General features: G+C 45.2%; 1 protein-coding gene across 1 annotated transcript in view; it reads right to left on the reverse strand.

Annotated features, from left to right (window-relative positions):
• Nucleotides 1-8986: 8986 nt before the first annotated feature.
• The window catches only part of P3H3 (prolyl 3-hydroxylase 3), a 29030-nt gene continuing 17818 nt past the window's right edge, over nucleotides 8987-20198 (reverse strand). Inside the window, exons 10-15 of the mRNA XM_020804189.3 lie at nucleotides 19373-19468; nucleotides 17967-18117; nucleotides 16285-16402; nucleotides 10946-11021; nucleotides 9973-10113; nucleotides 8987-9661 (exon numbers count right to left, since the gene is read on the reverse strand). Of these exons, the coding sequence (XP_020659848.3) occupies nucleotides 9446-9661; nucleotides 9973-10113; nucleotides 10946-11021; nucleotides 16285-16402; nucleotides 17967-18117; nucleotides 19373-19468 (798 nt within the window). The 3' untranslated portion in view covers nucleotides 8987-9445. The remainder of the gene's footprint in view (nucleotides 9662-9972; nucleotides 10114-10945; nucleotides 11022-16284; nucleotides 16403-17966; nucleotides 18118-19372; nucleotides 19469-20198) is intronic.

The raw sequence follows: 20198 nt of genomic DNA on the forward strand, positions 1-20198 counted from the left end.
TGTGGGGAGCTGGGATATTGTGGAGGGAGGGTGGAGGTTTGGGGGAGGGCCAACTCCAGGAGCAACATCAGGCAAATTAAATCAGACACCAGCGAGTTGGGGGAAATCGGATTGGGACTTAATGCAAAGCAGGTGGATTGGGAGGGGACCAGCAGGGAGAGTATGGTGCTCTTTCGGAAAGAAAAAGAAAAACACCACCAGAGAGTTTGATATACTTTATTTCTGTATATTGCATTAATGTAACAGAGATAATCCAAAATAAGAAAAGCGACATAAAACTGCACACTGTATAGCAAATAGGTCCCAAGCACAGCATCCAAAAGGTTGGTAGGCTAGTAAGGGGACCCCCTTTGCACTGTGGTGAACCCCGCCTGAGATGCCTGCTTTGGGAAAGAGGAAGAAGAGGGCCATGCTCTTTGAGGGAACTCCTGCTCTTTGGAAGTAGAGGGAGAAGGTGTGTGGTGGGCTGGCAAAAGCATTTGATCGAAGGCCTTTTGGCAGCTGTGTGTTCTGGGATGCTGCTGAAGAAGGATTATCTTGGCCTCAATCTCTTTTAATCTCTCCTGCAGCTTTGGCCCAAGCTTGAGATAAATACCTTTTAACGGATAGCATCTGACGTCAGGAAGCCATCAATCTAATCAGCTGGGCCACTTCTGGGCCAGAGGTAGCCACCACGCGGTTGCAAGGGCCCGCCACCTGATCTGTACCTCAGTCTTAACAATCAGCCCGATCATTTTGCCTTCCCCTTGCAAAAGAGGGTGTCTCATCCACATCTGGATATGAGGCCAACTCTGGCTGGCACAGCCTACTGGTGAAAAAGGGGAGGGAAACAGATTTTGTTTACTCTCCGCCTCTGCTCTTTAACTGTAGAGGTGGAAAAAAATTGTCAGTGGTGATAGGATGCATGTGCAAAAGGGCTTGTTAGAAGAGGAAGGGGGTATAGATAGGATCCAAAACATATACGTTGCCCACTGCGGCTTTAGAATTTGTTTGTTGGGCTTTTTAATTTACGACTCACCCAGTCACCAAAGCTCTCAGGGCAAGATACATGGGCGAACTGCACATTACAATCAATAATAAAAGCAAACGGGTAGTATCAATCCCATGTATTGTTTATATGTTTCATTTCAAGAATCTTAAATGCTGAATACATATTACTCGAGGTTTCCTTAGACTAGCCCTACAGCATTTTTATAGCAATTGCTCCAAATAAACAGCTAAGGCTGAGAATGAGATTTGGCTGTAATGGAGATCAGACTGGAGACGGGGCATCTTAGTTAACGCTCAGTAAATAACTATGGTGGGAAATGCCTACAAGCTTTCAGCAGAAGCCCATGATAACCAAACCTCAGTGTTGTAGCAAAAAGAGCATCTGCTTAGCCTTCCTACACTCCCAAACTTATCAGGACTGGATTAGCTCCATGCAAGTAGCCACACAACCACTGACTGGGTAGGAAATTGAGATCTTTTAATTCCACTAGCATTTTCACCCAAGCTTTCTTCAAAAACTCTGCCCTTGGTGCCTTCAACCCTGCCCTTTCTAAAGTCAAGAGAGAAACTCAGGTGTTAACACCTTGGTTGACTGAAGCTGCTGCTGATGATGATGCAAAGGAAAGACATGGCAAGAAAATATTACTCCCTTCTCAATGGCACGACTCCAATTCAGTCTGGACTCTTTGCCTCCTTTTAAGCAAAGAAAAAGATGGCAGAGAAATGAAGTAATAACTTTTCCTACTAGTACTGGAGCATCATCCATTCACACAATTACATTTGCTTGAGGAGGGAGAGCAGGACTGGCCGTACTCTTCTCCTTTACATATGTAAACTCCGCAGGTAATTTAAAAATAACATTATTATATTAATACAGTTCACTTCAAGCATTCTAACAATTTCCCCCCAGTAATATAACAGTTTGGTATGATCTCTCTCTTCTCCTGAAATTTGCCCTAAAACACTTTCAAAACGCATTTTTAAGCCATTGAACTGACTGCATGATATGGTTCGATTTTTAAAATGCACTTTTGCACCAGTTATTTTTTTAAAAGGCTTTTTAAAAAAAAAAATGGTTTCAAATGGTTTCTTTCCTGCCCACACGACTGTGCCAGTCCTACTGCTAGCATGGACAATAGTAAATGGATTGTACACATTTTTTAAAAAAAAAGCCTTATAGGCATGGGAAAAGGTCAACTGAAATGCCAGCAGTAGCATATAGCGGTAGAGCGGTACTTTGGTAGCACCAAAAGTGATCAGTCTGGAAGCACCTTCTGAAGCTCAGGGCAGAATCCTTCCCAGGAATGATATTACTGGTGCTTTTTTGGTGTTCTCCCCTCTTGGCTTCTGCTGGGCTACAATGTAATCCCATCTCAATGCTAATCCCCTCATGCAGGAGCAGTGGATTGTGTTTATCTCTGCCTGGAAAGCTGTAAACAGTCCAAAGTCCTTGTCTTCCCTTCTGTTTGCCTGTGTGAGCCAATATAAATCCCTAGAGTATGAAAGCCTGAATCTCTCCTGGTGGGGAAGGTTTCATTAAATGTCAAACCGAGGTACGCACAACCCTCTTCCTAATCTTACTCAGTTTGTGTTTGCCATGGGAAGGGTGGCTCATCTCTCCTCCCTTCCTTCAGGCCTCGATCTCCTGCCATTATTTGTTAATTCATTTTTTTGCTTCTAAGGTCAACAAAGATGGCACCTTCCACCTCTCTCCGCTTTCTCCAGTTGTGATTAGAGATGGGCAGGAACTGCTAAATTTGGCGGTTCATGCCAGTTTGTTTAGCATCCAAACAAATGTTTGGTGGTTTCCAGCCCTGCCTCCTCCAGCAGGGAACCCACTCAGAGACAGTGGCCCAGCTTCCCTGATGTGCCTTCTCTGGGGGCTTCCTCTGAGTGGCTTGGAAGCACCAAAAACCCGTTTGGGTGATAAATGAATCAGAACAAACCGCCAAACGGACAGTTTGTGCCCACCTATAGAGTGCCTGAAGAACTTTGGATAGAGGCTCGTAACATCGTCCAGGAGGCAGCAACAAAAACCGTCCCAAAGAAAAGGAAATGCAAGAAAGCAAAGTGGCTGTCCAACGAGGCCTTAGAAATAGCAGAGAGAAGAAGGGAAGCAAAATGCAAGGGAGATAGGGAAAGTTACAGAAAATTGAATGCAGACTTCCAAAGAATAGCAAGGAGAGACAAGAGGGCCTTCTTAAATGAACAATGCAAAGAAATAGAGGAAAATAACAGAAAAGGAAAAACCAGAGATCTGTTCAGGAAAATTGGAGATATTAGAGGAACATTTCGCGCAAAGAGGAACATGATAAAGGACAAAAATGGGAGGGACCTAACAGAAGCAGAAGACATCAAGAAGAGGTGGCAAGAATACACAGAGGAATTATATCAGAAAGATGTGGATATCCCGGACAACCCAGACAATATAGTTGCAGACCTTGAGCCAGACATCCTGGAGAGTGAAGTCAAGTGGGCCTTAGAAAGCCTGGCTAACAGCAAGGCCAGTGGAGGTGATGGCATTCCAGTTGAACTATTTAAAATCTTGAAAGATGATGCTGTTAAGGTGCTACATTCAATATGCCAGCAAGTTTGGAAAACCCAACAGTGGCCAGAGGATTGGAAAAGATCAGTCTACATCCCAATCCCAAAGAAAGGCAGTGCCAAAGAGTGCTACAACTACCGTACAATTGCACTCATTTCACACGCTAGCAAGGTTATGCTCAAAATCCTCCAAGGTAGGCTTCAGCAGTATGTGGACCGAGAACTCCCAGAAGTACAAGCTGGATTCCGAAGAGGCAGAGGCAATCGAGACCAAATTGCTAACTTGCGCTGTATTATGGAGAAAGCCAGAGAGTTCCAGAAAAACATCTACTTCTGCTTCATTGACTATGCAAAAGCCTTTGACTGTGTGGACCACAACAAACTATGGCAAGTTCTTAAAGAAATGGGCGTGCCTGACCACCTTATCTATCTACTGAGAAACCTATATGTGGGACAGGAAGCAACAGTTAGAACTGGATATGGAACAACTGATTGGTTCAAAATTGGGAAAGGAGTACGACAAGGCTGTATATTGTCTCCCAGCTTATTCAACTTAGATGCAGAATACATCATGCGGAAGGCTGGACTGGAGGAATCCCAAGCCGGAATTAAGATTGCTGGAAGAAATATCAACAACCTCCGATATGCAGATGACACCACTCTGATGGCAGAAAGTGAGGAGGAATTAAAGAACCTTGTAATGAGGGTGAAAGAAGAGAGTGCAAAAAACGGTCTGAAACTCAACATCAAAAAAACTAAGATCATGGCCACTGGTCCCATCACCTCCTGGGAAATAGAAGGGGAAGATATGGAGGCAGTGACAGATTTTATTTTCCTGGGCTCCATGATCACTGCAGATGGAGACAGCAGCCACGAAATTAAAAGACGCCTGCTTCTTGGGAGGAAAGCGATGACAAATCTTGACAGCATGTTAAAAAGCAGAGACATCACCTTGCCAGCAAAAGTCCGAATAGTCAAAGCTATGGTTTTTCCTGTCGTGATGTATGGAAGTGAGAGCTGGACCATAAAGAAAGCAGACCGCAGACGAATTGATGCCTTTGAATTGTGGTGCTGGAGGAGACTCTTGAGAATCCCCTGGACTGCAAGGAGAACAAACCTATCAATTCTAAAGGAAATCAACCCTGAGTGCTCACTGGAAGGACAGATCCTGAAGCTGAGGCTCCAGTACTTTGGCCATCTAATGAGAAGAAAAGACTCCCTGGAAAAGGCCCTGATGTTGGGAAAGTGTGATGGCAAGAGGAGAAGGGGACGACCGAGGATGAGATGGCTGGACAGTGTCTGCGAAGCAACCAACATGAATTTGACACAACTCCGGGAGGCAGTAGAAGATAGGAGGGCCTGGCGTGCTCTGGTCCATGGGGTCACGAAGAGTCGGACACGACTAAACGACTAAACGAACGAACGAATAGAGGCAGCTTCTCAGAAGTTGCAGCTACCCTCATCTAATTGGACCGATCAGTTTTCACAGCCTCACAATAGGAACTGTATTCCTCTCCTCCCAAAGCGCACACATTTACTTAGCAAGTTCATAATTTTGTCTCCTTTTCTGTTCAACGCTGCCAAATCCCATAATAGGTGCCACTTTCAGGGAGGGCTAGTTGTGAGATGTACTGAAATTATGAGGCTTAACACAAGTGCACACTCTTTCCACTGGCAGCACTGTGAACATGGAAGTGGCAGCTTCTAATGCCATGAATGTTATTCAAGGCCTACATTTCTGGCAAATTCCCTTCATCTAAGAAAAAAAAGTTACAAAAGTGCATCTGGGGCTCACGTTTACCCCTCACCAAGGTAATTTTTTTACTGGCCAGTCCAAAACTTTTTTAGTAACATTAAAAGATAGAAAGTATGTGCTAGGTAAACAGAACATTTAATTGCAAGAGATGATTTTTTCCCACCGAGATTCCATCATGTTTAGGTGTGCTTAGTAAACAAGAAAGCCTTTGTATATACAAGAGCTGTGCATGTGTACTCATCATAATGTGCCCCAAGTACAAGGAGCCTTAAGATGAGAAGTTGGGGTAAATCCAATTTAGTCCCAACTACAGCACATCTTTGGGACGAAGTGGACTTGTTAACACTTGTGCAAGTCCCACACTGAGTCAATGTGTTTATGTCAGTTTTAGAAGCAAAACAAATTTAATTCATTATGCCTAGAGAGTGGATAATGGTAGTAGTTTCCCTGAAAGATTTTTTTTTTAAAAAGCTAGGAGGTGGGATCCACAGGTTTCGTCTATTGCCTACTAAAAGTGTGTGTGCGTATTCGTGCACATGTGTTCCTATGGGAAGAAAACGTTTCCACATCTCTAAGCTCTTTTCAACAATTGTTTCTGCCACCATTACAAATTTGTTTTGTGTTATGTTTTTACTGTTTTCTGTTTTTAATTAGTGTATATTTATTTTCAACACTGTTTTGCTTCTTGGTACATAAGCTACCCAAATAATATCTGTTGATACACAGCCATATCAAAGCAAATGCATACATAAATATGTACGACCTGTCTCCAATCTATCCAGTTGTTGCCAAGACTTAAAAGTCTTGATGACCAGTGAAGGAAAATTCTTATGGATAAGGGATTATGGGATTTGTAGTCCAAAATATCAGGACCATGTTCCCTTGCCCTGTTTGGATATAAGGGCTCGAGTCTGATAAATTGATCACTACCGGACCGCCCACACTTAGAAAGCAGGACTTATCAGCAACAAAGAGGTGGCAGGAATGGGGTGGGCTCTTTAACCCTTGTACTTCCCCCCCCCCCACACACTAAGTCCTCCCTTTGCTGCAGTTCAAGACACATTTGCTGTGTCACAGAGAAATGAGCTGGACAGAAGGAAACGGAGGGCAGCACTCCCCTTTATCCACGGCAAGTCACTGTCTTTCCTCAAGAGCCACTCTGCAGCTCTCTGGTAGCAAGCCAGGCTCTCAAAGCTGCTTTCCTGCTCAACATCCAGTTTGACCCAGAGTCCCACTTAGCTGAAGAGAACTCACCTTCAATTATATAAACTCACGACTTGCGCAACAACCAAACTGCACAAAACCCTTTTTCAAAGCCAAAATTTGCCCAGTGGAAATAAACTCAACTTTACATAATGTGAGATGCCACTAGGTAATTATATTTTCTTCAGAGCTATTTAACTGGAGAAAAAGAGAAGAGTTAGTACCTGTTGCAGAATTCAGCATCCTAAGAAATAAAAAATTAATACGTGCAGAAAAGCAAAGATGTTAGTACACTGTATGTCTGAAACCAACATGGATACAGAACACTGATCTACTCAAAGGAGGGACAGACACCATGAAATGGTCTTGCAATATATCTGAAGAAAACTAGCTGGTACAAATTCTTCTTTAGTACCTCTCTCATCGTTTTACTCTTGAGTGCGACTACACAGTGGGAAAAATGCAAATGGGTCCCCTGAGAAGTCAGATTTCTTGGGTTAATTTGTTTTAGTTGACCACAGAGGAGTAAGCATAAAGAGGGCATTCATTAGGCATCCTTCAGTCTCGAAAGACTATGGTAACGTGCTCTGTATGGAGGACTTGGAACAGCGTCTAGTGTGGCTGAGGCCAATTCGAGAGTGACAATCCCTTCCACACAATCCAATCTGTCCCCTATCCAGCTCCCTGATTTTGCTGCTTTCGTAACTGCCTCTTTGCCTTGGCCTGCTGGACAAGGGTCTCTTCAAGTAGGGAGAGGCCATGATGCACCTCAGATGTCAGGGTTTCCCATCTGTTGAGGTCCATTCCTAAGGCCTTCAGATTCCGCTTGCAGATATCCTTGTATCGCAGCTGTGGTCTCCCTCTGGGGCGATTTCCCTGCACTAATTCTCCATACAGGAGATCTTTTGGAATCCGACCATCAGCCATTCTCACGACATGCCCAAGGCAACGTAGACATCTCTGTTTCAGTAATGTATATATGCTAAAAATTCCAGCTCGTTCTAGGACTACTCTATTTGGCATTCAGCTTTCTTTGCAGCGTGTTGTTAAGGTAGCTTTGCTCTGGCCATCCACATTTGCAGAATGCATAGTTAGAGCAGAGCTACCTTGAAAAACTAAAAACAAGGCTGATTGAGAACTTCTTCCTTTTTCTCTGCTGACTCCTCACTCCCCCTCCCACCTTTGGCTATCTAGCTGCTGCCCAAGTAGCAAGTCTTCAAAATAAGGAAAGAATGGAACAGGAGAGGAAGAGGAAAGCAGACCCAGGTTTACGGGGGAGAGGATTGCCCAGCCTCTCTCACTGCTACTGTATCCTGCTGGAATGGCTTCAAACAGAAGAGCTGCAAACCCCTCCATGTTGGCTCAAGAAATCACACTGCCTGAACCAATGCAGATTCATTGAATTTTAAAAAAGTAAAGCCACAGTGGCAGAGGAAAAAATTATGAATAGAAGGGGGAAAGCTCCAGGCTGATTCACATGACTTGATATGTCAGGTAGTCAATGGAAAATAATGTGCATCAGACCATCCAATGATGGAGCATTTCTTGCATTATTTATCAATGTAGTTGCACTCTTTGTTGCCATTTCACTCTAGAGCAGAGGTCCCCAACCCCTGGTCCATGGGCCGGTGCTGGTCCATGGCCTGAGCCAGACCGGGCTGCGGAGACAGACCTCCCCACCCCAGCCCCGCATGCACTTCCCCAGCACAGCCCGTTTGCCCATGCACCCGCATGAGTGCTGTTCTGCCCTTTGCGCACCTACAGTGTACACCCACATGAGTGCCCCTCTTCCTTTGTGCATGTGCACAAGCACATGTGTGAGAGGGTGCACACTCCTTTGTGCATGCGCACGGTCACCGAGGTGGTGCCCTGCCTTCCCCAGCCGGTTCATGGGGCTAAAAAGGACCAGCTCTAGACTATCTGCTCTAGATAATGACACAGATCACTTTAGGTTCTTGCCTTGATCTGGTCCTTATTTTTCAGCTCCATGTGCCTAGTCTAGCTTGGCTAGTTCTACACAGATGTGTTTCCATCACAGTTCTCAGACCATGCATTCAAATCAATTGTTTGTGTCTTTTGCCTGCTTTTGGTTCATCGGTGAATCTGCCAGCCTTGATGCTTTCAAGCAGTCATTTCCGACACCATCTATGTTCTAGTCTGGGGTTGCATCAGACTCTAAGCCTGTTTTCTCCTTGCTCATAAATTCTTACCGATTTATATGCATTTCTCAAAATACACACATGTGCACACAGATTTTTAATGTGCTATTTTTCATGCCTTCTACCACTGACTAAAATTTGCATTTTTCCGGGTACATTTTTCATATGTGCACATTCCTTTGAACATTTGGAAAGGAGTGGAAGAACAGTAGGAGCTAGGGAATATGCAGTTATCTATCCACCACATTGCTTCTGACTCAAGCACCAATTCTGGGAGACACAAGCTCAGTAATTCTGCATTAAAATGCTAACCATCTCTGCAAGCAAAAGAGGCTGATAGAAAAATGTTTAATATTTGCATAGCACTTCCAACTGCTCACAGCACTTCTCATTATTATCGTAATCATCGTTACAATAGCCTTATAAGGAAACTATTTGTTACCCCAGTATCACAGATGAGGGGCTATGCCTGAGAGAGGGTAGTGACTTGTGTGTACACGACACATTTGCGTTGGGATTCCCACTTTACAGCACAGTCTCTTTTAGCCATTATACTACACTGGTTCATAAGTCTGGCAGCCTTACGAAAAACAATTATTCTCAGGGCTGACATGGCGGCTGTGGTCCAGGAGCTGGAGGCAACCTTCCTGTATCATCTCTCAAGATATCATGGTGAAGCCATGCAGATGTCATTAGTCCCTCGTAGAAAGATTCACAGTCACAAACACACCCATGTCATTCATTTGCGCGGGTTACTGACAAGAGCTGCAAGGCTGGAGCCTCTCAAATCTGCTCAGAATTCATCTCTGGCTCGCTGTCCCATGGACCGTACCCCAGACTCTGAGTCTGATTTGGCCCTTCGGCTGGTGGACCTAGCTCTTCCCCTAAGAGAGGGGGGCTCTGGTGAGTCTCGACCACCATGCCCGGCGCCTGTATTCTCCTCGCCGTCTGGATCTGACTGTTCTTTCTCCTTTGCTTGTCTCATCAGCTCTTCTGCTTGGGCCCGTTCCTACGAAGAAAGAAAGGGAGCGAGTTTTGTAAAACAACGCTTTGCTTTTAATTGGTTTTCTGCTTGTAAAAGCCCATACAAAAAAAACCTGGTTTCCCAATGTAGTTCAAAATTGTTCCCAAGACAATAAAAGCCATTTCCTCCTCTAGAAATCCACAGTACCCCTTTATGCAAAAGCCTCTCCCAGAATTGCTTGGATACAGGTTTTCTCCAGTATTTTACCCGGCTATTGTAACTCTAGACACTATCCTTGGGTCCTCTCCTCCCTCCCTCTTTCCCTTCCTTCCACACCTGTCCCCTTGCTCTGTTACCTGTTCCACGTGCTCTGGAGACAGGGTGTACCAAAGGGCAATGGCACAGCGCCTCCCTTGGGTCACTGCCCACACACCATGGGGGTTCTCCCCGCCAGAGCTGAAGGCCACCAGCCTCCCACATTTAGGACGCACCTGGGCCTGCCGGAGAGAGATAAAAGAAAGATGGTACATCAACAGCTCCCTTCTTCCCCTTCTCTGCCCTATACAGTGGTGCCTCGCTAGACAATGATAATCTGTTCCACTGAAATTGCTGTTTAGTGAAATCATCATCTAGCGAAAAGCATTTCCCCATTGGAATGCATTGAAACCTGTTTAATGCATTCCAATGGGTAAGAATTGTCGTTGTCTAGCAATAGGAAAGCCGCTTTGCGAATCGCCGATCAGCTGTTTAAATCGCTGTCTTGCCAAGCTTAGGTCCCGAAAACACCTGTTTTGCGAGCGCGGAGGGAGCTGTCAAAATCGTCGTCTGGTGAAAATCGGTTTGCGAAGCAGGGACCAAACACTGTCCAGCGAAATTCCCCCATTGGAATCACTGTTTCGCGAATTGCTATAGTGATCGCAAAAAGTCAATGTTTAGCGAAAAAACTGTCATGCAGGGTAACTGTCTAGCGAGGCACCACTGTAGTTACCTTCTCCGGAATCCCAAGGAGAATGGCGACCCTGCAGACAGTGGAGGAACAAAGAGATGCCTGCCTACTCTGGACCAACAATGCCTTATAGGACTGGAGAGGGACAAAGGAGGAGGAAAAAGGGAATGCGGAAACAAGCAGGAAACTGGATATGCCAGTAAAGGAAGAGTTAATATTTGTCCTGGGGTGAAATTTGGCTACAATTTTGCCTTGGGCAGCCTAATTTGAATTGCTTTTGTTGCTGGAGACAGAGCCTCTAGGAGCAGCAGCCACCCAGCCCCACCTGCTTCACTTGCTCTCCCCCCCCCTTTTGCCACACCCATGTCTTGACCCAGACTCACTGTAACAGTCACAGCATCCTTCTCGGTGAAAAAGAGGTTCCCCCCTTGGAAGTCATCATTCAGGTAAAGGATGGCACTACGGAAAAAGAGGGAGCAGTTAGGCTTCCACAGTTCCTCACCTACCTTGAAGCTCCAGGAGATATCCAAGTTGTCCCTGAAACGGGCCCTTGGCCTAATCAGCTCCACTTCCGGAGTAAATCAGGAGCGAGGCCCGTGTACCCAAGTGTTCTGCTTCCTTCCCATTGGGCCCAGCTGCGTTCTTCTGGGAAACTTCCAACCAGGTTACACATCAACGGCAGCTGAGGTCCAAGCATGAAGAACACAACAGCCCTTTGCTGTAGGATGAGGCAACCTCACACCTCAGGGCACGCTCCTACCCTTGACTCCTGAAGGGAACATCTAGAATGATCCATCAATGGCAGTAGCCGCCAACATATCTTTTGGTTGTAAACTGAGTACCCAAATTAAGAATAGTGTCAAATTAGCCTTTTCTTCTGCTTGTCCCTGAATCCGCTGCCAATCAGTTTCTTTCGTGATCCTAAGCTCTAGGGTTATAAGAGGGGAACAAACTATTTCTTTTTTTCTATTCTCAGTGTGCTGTTCTTCTACTTGCTATCAATTAGCGAGAGAGCAATAGCCCATGGCTGCCAGCTCATTTATTTAAAACATTTCTACCCAACCAACCTATAAGATGTCTCAGGCCGCTCACATTTAAGATCAACCAATCAATAATCTTTGATTGAAATAATAAAAACAACAACGATTTGTCTGCTCAAATTGTAAATTAAATAGATTAAGGCAGCTGGGTGGCCAGTCATGGTGTTTGCTATGGTAGATGACGCGAACCTTTTCCCACTCTTGCCCTCAGGCTGATAAACACCCCAGAGGAGATTATGACATTGCACCTCCTCTTCTAATCTGCTCAGGGGAACGTCAACATAACATAACAATAAATGAATGGGTTTCTCCTTTCAAGAGCAAGCTATGCCAGGCAACACCAGGGCCCTCAACCCATGCAATGAGTGAGCCCTGCTAAACATTACAGTCTGGAGATGGGGAAAATGTGGAAACTCTCTAAGGAGGCATCAAACCTCACGGCAATTTATATCTCAGTTTTGAACTTGTCAGCTCCTGGACAAAAGACCACTAGGGACCTACTTCGTGTTTTCTGCAGTCTGTTCTGTGGAAGCCATATTCCCTTAACCCTAAAGACATGTCTGGGTGTGATTTTGGTGGAAAAATAATTTTTCTTTAGAAAGGAAAAAATACTTGAATACGAAGAGTGGGCAATTGTGCGTTGTGGGGCACCCTAGTTCACACTTTAAATACAATTAATGGGGGCAGGAGTCATCCCAAGTGAGGATGTGACTACACAGCAAGAAAAATGTGAATGCATCTGCTGTGAAGTCACACCTAGGAAGTCAGTTTTCCCCAAGTTAATTCACTTCAGCCAACCATACAGGAGGCAGCAGAAAGAGGGGAGGAAATTGGCACTCAAATCTTTGTTTGCAGCTTAAGGTAGTTCTGCTCTGGCCATACAGATCTGCAGTAGGAACAAGGGGAAACAAGGCTGACTGATAAATTCCTCTTATCCCTTCGCTGATTCCTTGCTCTTCTTTTCACTTTGCTCACCTAGCTACCCTAACACTAGGGCAGGAAGCCCTTAAACGAAAGGGGGAGTAAGAGACAGAAAGGGAAAGGAAATCAGATCCAGGCAGTAGGTGTGCAGAGGAGAGGATTCAAATGGCAGCTCGTTTTCCTGCCCTGCCTCTCTCACTGCGCTGTAGCTGGCTGGAGTAGCTAGAAATATAACCACTGCAACTCCCTCCGCATTGGATTAGGCAATCACACTGCCTGAACCAATGCAAATACAGTGGTGCCTCGCTTAACGGGCACCCCGTTTAACGACAAATCCGCATAGCAAAGAAGATTTTGCGATCGCTTTTGCGATCACATTGCGAAGTTCCCTATGGGGAAAAATTGCTTTGCGATTTTTCCCCATAGGACCCATTTTCCCCCAGCTGACCGGCGGGGTCTTCGGAAGGACCTTCCGAAGCTCCCGCCAGTCAGCTGGGGGAAAATGCCGGCGGGCGCTCGGGAGGAGGGCGGGGGAGCCTTCCCCCGCCCTCCTGCCCGAGTGCCGGCCCCATTTTTGGCCAGCTGATCGGTGGTTCCAAAATGGCAGCCGCAACCATTTTCGCAGGATTTCCTCACTTACCGAGGGCGCGAAAATGGCAGCGCTATGGAGGATCTTCGCATAATGGTGAGTTTTCGCCCCATAGGAACGCATTAAATGAAATTTAATGCGTTTCTATGCGGTTTTCCCACCCGCACTGCGATGTTTCTGGATAGCAACGATTAATCCGGAACGGATTAACGTCGCTATGCGGGGCACCACTGTACATTCAGTTCCAAAAATGTTGAAGTCCCATCAGCAGAGATTTTAAAAATACGGATTACTGGGGGGGAAACTTGGGGCTGATTTGCATGGACTTGCACATCACGTAGGCAATGGAAAATGATGTGCATCGACCATCCAATCCCAGAGCATTTTCTGCAGTATTTGTCAAAGTAGCTGCACCCTGAGTAGAAATTGTGTCAATATTACCCTCCTCTGAGCTTTCAACAGACATTTTGGCTTGTGAGAGACAAGACTTGGCCTGAAGATCATATAGGGCCTGCCCTCAACCTGCACTTTGAAATAGAGGGAAATGAAGGCAATGATGGGAGTTTGGAGCAAAATACCTGGAAGGCTGAAGGCCTTTTATTTCCTAAAATGAAATAACATTAAAAGCTTGATGGGAGATTAGATATTATGTTGTCAGAAGCACTATTGCATCAGGATGTTATTTGATCTGGGAAGGCCTGTCTTTTAATAGTTTTTTTTAAAGTGCTCAGTGAAGGGGCCGGGCAGACTTCGGGGAGGAAGCTGTTCCACAGTTGTAGGCCCGATTTCTGATGGTAATTTTCCAGGCCTCTCTTGGAGTTTCAGCCACCCTGCCTGTGATGATATGACTGGCCAGGCAGACCTAACAGGAAGGAGGCGCTTGGCTAGATAGCGAGGTCCCAAACCATTTAGGACCTTATAGGTTAATACCATCACCTTGAAATTGGTACTGAAGCGAGCAGGTAACCAGGGCAAGGTGGCCAAGGTGGGGGAAATATGTTGATATTTTCTAACCCCACTCAGTAGTCTGACCACCACATTCTGGATCCGTTGCAGTCTCCCATAGCAGCCCCACATAGAGGGCATGGCAGTAGTCTAATCTCAAGACTACCAACATATGGACCAGCATGGTGAGGGGTCCTGTGTCAAGGTAGGGACGCAGCTGGGCAATCAGCTTTAGGTGGAAGTTGGCGGCTTGGACCACAAATACTACCTAGGATTTCATTGATCACGCTGGATCCAAAAGAATGCCCAGGCTGTGCACCTCACCCTTCATGGAAAGCGTGGCTCCCCTGAAGGAAAGGGAACCACCCAGACCACGAACACTAGGGACTCCCACCTGCAAGATTTCTGTTTTGTCCGGGTTCAGCCTCAGTCTGTTTTCCCTCATCTATCCCAGCACCGCATCCAGGCAGCACTCAAGGGATGGGACAGCATCCACTGCAGAATGGTGGGATAGAACTGTGTGTCATCCGCATACATATTGGTGACGCGAAGCTCCAAAACTCCTAATGACCTCTCCTAGAGACCTCACAGAGATATTGAATAGTATTGGGGAGATTATTGACCCCTGTGGGACTCCACAATTGAGAGTTGACAGAGTGGACAGCATTTCCCAAAGCTGTATCTCCAAGGGCGCTCCTCCAGGAAGGACTGGAGCCAAGTCAAGGCCTGACCACTGTTCCCCAACCCCGAGAGCCTCCCCAGGAGAATACCATGGTCAACAGTATTGAAGGCTGCTGACAGGTCAAGGAGGGCCAACAAGAACATTTTGCCCTTATCAGCCTCCCTCAAAAGGTCATCTTGCAGGGCGACCAAAGCCATCTCTGTGCCATAATGTGGCCTGAACCTGGACTGGAACACATCAAGGGTGTCGGTTTCCTCCAGGAGAGCCTGAATCTGATCAGCCACCACTCTCTCCACCAGCTTGGCAATAAAGGGGATATTGGCGACTGGGCGGTGTTGTTAATGCTGTCAACCGCCACTTTGGGCTTTCTCAGAAATTGGCTCCTTGAGCGCAAGGGGAACGTTGCCCTCAAGGAGAGACCCATTAATAATGGCCCCTGCCCACTCAGTTGTTAATGGTCTGGCCGCTTTCAAGAGCCAGGCCGGGCAAGGGTCTAGTGTGGAGGTGGTGGCCCTGCAGCGGTCAAGGACCCTGTCAACCTCAGCTGATGTCACAGGCTGAAATTGTGTTAGAATTACCCGACAAGATGATGTGTAGGATGTGTCAGCTCGATCTACTGATAAAGAGGAAAAAATCTAGGTCCTGGCAGAAGGCCTCCATTTTGTGTTTTAAAAAGGACGCAAATTGGTCACAGGAAATGTTACTGGGAGGCCCGTCACTGTGACCAATCCCAGATAAATAGCATACAGTGAGGAATAGTTTGGTTTGATAATCCTTATCCGGAGAGCAAAGCCTTCAGATATCTGGCAGGCCTGTTCTTCTAGGTTTACTTGCTGTTGTGCCAGCAAGATAGGATGAGAAGCAAATAGCATCTCATCATCAACTTAACTCTATTCCCTGCTCATCTAGGCAGCAGGTGGTAGCAGGGACAAACATTGCCAAAGACGGAGCCAAACTCAGTTGTGGGATTTGCCTCTCTTTGAAGCAGTAAAATTGGGAAAATAAGAAAGAAGAGCGAAACTGCTTGCAGTACTTGTTGCCCTCTTCCTTCTCCTTGCCACCAACTCCCTCTTCCACTCTGTGCCTTTGTGTGGCCCCAAAGAGAAGTAGCAACACTTCCTTGCTCTGGGAATGGAAATGGAGGACCACAGTAAAGAGTCTATGCAAAATGGCGGCATGTTGTTTGTAATTGTTGGAGAGAGGCCGGGTGTGCTGACTTGTGCCAATAGGCCGGTGTGGACAAACATACTTCAGAGAGAGGGACAAAGGCTGCAGGGTCACTTTGTAAGCAGTTCCAAGGCACACTCTTCAGAAAAATGCGAGTGCAAGGCTTTCACCGTAGGTGAGCCTGAACAGGGGGATCAATCTGAGCAAAGGGTCTATTAATAAGCATCCGTGAAACCATGGTTCTCTCTACCTTTCCACAACTCTTCTTTTAAAATAGTTGCAGGCCTCTATTTGTAGTTGTTTCATGAGGTGAAAGATGACGACACATGAATGTATTGTTTGCAAACTGTGGCTCTTTACAAATTCCTTCAGTCTTACCTATAGTCCCTGTATATGTAGGCTGGGGGCTCCTTCCAACAAGTGTTTCCCTCTGGATCCAAGAGGCAATTATCAGCATGGACTGGGTGGCTGAGATCCATGCGACCTTCCTGTTCACCTAAAGGAAAATCAGCAAAAATGGTACCTTTCCCAGGCCTGACACCCATATTTTACCACCTGATAGCCACAAGAAAAGCGTGGCCTCCTTTCTGCCATAACGTGGCCACTAACCACAATGACTAGGAGCTTCCGTGAGCCGTAATCCAAAGGACAACTGGAAGTCATCTTGGGTGAGACTACAATGCCATTCTAACAGAAGAGGACTAGCCCATTTGGGTGTGATGCCTGAGTCAGAAAATCCAAACTACTTGTCCGTCCCATCACAATTCCCCTGCTCCTTCCATTCCATTTTGGTGGGGAGGGCATAGAAAAAGTGCCTGTGGCCCCAGGCTGCAGAAAAAACAACAACAGCCAACTCAGGTACTATTATGAAGAGGAAGCATCAAAAAACTCTTGGGGGGGGGGGAGAGGAACATTTATCCTAACAATTCAGGAAAGGCAAAAACTGATTGGAGAATCACTTGTTTAAAAAAAGGACTTATTTAGCAGCATCTGCCTGGTAACATTTTGGTGATGTTTTTCAGTGGGAACTGGAATGGACCAGGAAGGCAGAGGTGACTGGAGGAGATGACTCATCTTTTCTTCCGCTTGCTAGTCAAAAGGAGAGGACAAGAGCTCTTTCTGTGAATCAGCTTATGCTGGAGATGGAACTAAGAGGAGGCAGAGAGCTCACTTTGCTGCCTGTAGGACACCTCATGGCAGGATAAGGTTCCCCATGGCCATCTATGGGGAAGCAAGATATATGTGGGTGGATAGGTGTGCCTGGCTCACTTGCTCGCTCGCTCGCTCGCACACACACACACACACACACACACACACACACACACACACACACACACACACACACACACACACACACACACACACACTGCTTCCATCCAGATGTCTAGAGAACTGTCTCTCTGTGTGTATGTGAATAAATCTTGTATGCTGGTTTTTAACGTACATATTTTTAAATGTTTTTAGACTGTTTCTAAACTTGATTTTTAAAACCTTAATAAATGTTTACTTGTTTTTTAAAAATGTGGTATTTATACAGTATTTTTAAATCTGCTGTTTTATCTGTTGTGAGCCACCTTGGGTCCCCTATGGGGAGAAAGGCAGCATATATAAATACATACATACATGATAAACTAATAATAATAATAATAATAATAATAATAATAATAATAATAATAATAATAATAATAATAATAATAATAATAATACATAAATAAATAAAATAAATATCACAGAAATACTGAGTTTCCAGTGATTTTCTCCTAAGCAGAGTGAATCCTAGCAACTGAATCACTGAAAACTGTAAACTTTTGTGCTGTTTGGAAGTAGAGTCCATATGCACATGATGTAACCATAACACGTCCCCTGTCTTTGCTCGACCTGTTATATGATTGCCGTCTGAATTGTTTGTATCCTTACCATTATCCTATCTGATAACTGTTCATTTTGCAGTGGCCAACCTAGCAGCAATCTCATATTACAGCCTAACAGTGTGTTAAGCTGTCTTTGTCAACTCTTGATCAGGGCAGAGCCTTGCGTGGTGGGTTCTAAGCATGACTTACCTTCTGCAGCTGTGCGACACACAAGATGCGTGAAGGAAAAATTGAGGCTTTTCCCAGGGGTGAAATAGGATTCCACAATTTCCCTGGATTTCTCACTGGCTTGCAAGAACAGCTTAGCATCCTTCCAGTTCACGACACCTTCTTCTGCCAGCTAGAAGATGGGAGTTAGGGAGTGGGGACAACATGAAACAGGATGCTTAATTTGTGTGATGGTCTAGGGGCACATGCATGCCTATGCAAAAGAGCACTCCACAGAAAATACAGCCAAATGCTTAATAAAATGCGGTGGTGACAGAGTCGTTCTCCATCCCTTTTAATAGCAGGGTGGTACTTTTCTCCCTTTCATTCCTTCAAGTTAATGTGCCCTTGTTTTTAAAGGCATCAATGAAATGAGACAAGAAAAAGCCTGCAGCACAGTAAAGACGGAACCCGGTCTGTGAGTGACTGGCCTGCCGAATTCCTCCATTCGCACCATTCTTAACAGTACAGAGCCTTGTGTCCTCTTGCTGTACAATGGCCACTTTTTATAAGACTGCAAAGAGGGGGATCCTAAAGTTGGGAAGGGGGGAAGGGGTTTTCATTGGTTTTCAGGAAATGGGGCTCGAAGCCGGCATGCTCCTAATATATAGCCAAACAGGGCAGGACAGAGCAAGAACACCCTCATTTCTCCTTCTGGAGGAAACAAACATGGAAGCATATAAATGAAACACATTTAAAAAAATATCCTGCACTAGAAAGAAATGTCTTGTTTACCATGATAGCACTCTTCTCAAAGGCTTCTGCTAGGTCTCTCCTACTCTACTGCATGCAGTCTATTCAATTATTTTGGACTATCTTTTTGCTACCTCCTGTAGATTCTGTTCTCAAATGCTTCCCAGCAGGATGCTCCTGGTGCATTGTTGATACAGGCTGGTAAATACAGCCTCTATTTTTACCTTTGGGTTTGTTACTGCCTTTGTCTCACTCCTGATGATGTTTACACCCAATCTAGCAATACATATCTTTAGCATTCAGTGTTTTTTTGGTACAATCTTGTGAGGCAAGCTTACCCCTTACAAACAGCAAAAAAGGAAAAGAAGCTTCAAAGAAGCATGCTTGTGTGTGTGCTCCACCCCTCCTTGGCCTGCAACAAAAAGCAGCTTTGCCAACCTGAAGGCTATGTAAACATAGAGATACGCTTGGAACCCTATGGGAAAAAGCAGGAGCATTTGGGTTTGGAACGGAAAAAAAGGCAGATGAAGGGTGAGGGAGACCCCTCACCCTTGCCCTTTCCCAGCTGATAATCACTTCCTCCTGAAATATCTTTTTCTTGGAAGAAACAAATGGGATTTTTACCACCTTATCTGAGTGGTTTCTAGTTTGTGGGCAGGTCCAAATGTCTATTCTAAAGCCATCAAAACATTTACCTGCAGAGCCTTTAACACTGTTAAGCCTTCAAATCTCTCGTGTGGGGTGTGAGGTGAACGCCTGCCACGGTAGCCATCTCCTGCTCCTCCAGCTGCCTGAAACATGCATAAACATATGAAGCACCCAAGATTGCTCTTGACTTCCCACCACCCTTTGACTGATGCCAAAGTTCTCCTTGTGTGTGTGTGCATGTTTGTGTTTGTGTTTGTGTGTGTGTGTGTGTGTGTGTGTGTGAGAGAGAGAGAGAGAGAGAGAGAGACTTTATTTACAGTCCACAAACCATTGTAACATTCAATAAAAACACATTCCAAAACACACATTCATAGAAATATAGATTTATACAAATATTAAACCAAGAAAACAATAAAAAATCGTATGTGGTCTAACAAGAATGGCCAAGTTCAACAAATTTGCCACTAGTTTTGTGTCTGAAATTAGAACCCTGAAGCAATGAATCCCAAGAGACTCAGAAAAGGGGTAGAGAGGAACTGAATAATAAGATATAATAGGTTTTCTCCACATCCTTTATAGAAACCGTGGTGGGAAAGAACAAGCAAAATATACTTGATGTAAGCACTGTCACAAGGACAGTATCTTAAAACGGATAATGTTAATCTTGCAAGAGAAAAAAACCTTTCTCTCTTTACGAATGGTTAACCATCCTAAAGCACAATAGCCCCAGCGACCGAGAAGAACAAGATCTCCTTTGCAGCTCCTTTAGACCTCTTGGTAATCAGTATCTACTAGTCTTTGTTCAACAGTCGGTTTAGTACCCTGTAAACCTATAGATAGCAGGTACAAGAATGAAAGACCCACTGAAGTAAC

This window comes from Pogona vitticeps, chromosome 2 (assembly GCF_051106095.1).
Source record: "Pogona vitticeps strain Pit_001003342236 chromosome 2, PviZW2.1, whole genome shotgun sequence".
In the NCBI taxonomy this organism is placed as follows: domain Eukaryota; kingdom Metazoa; phylum Chordata; class Lepidosauria; order Squamata; family Agamidae; genus Pogona; species Pogona vitticeps.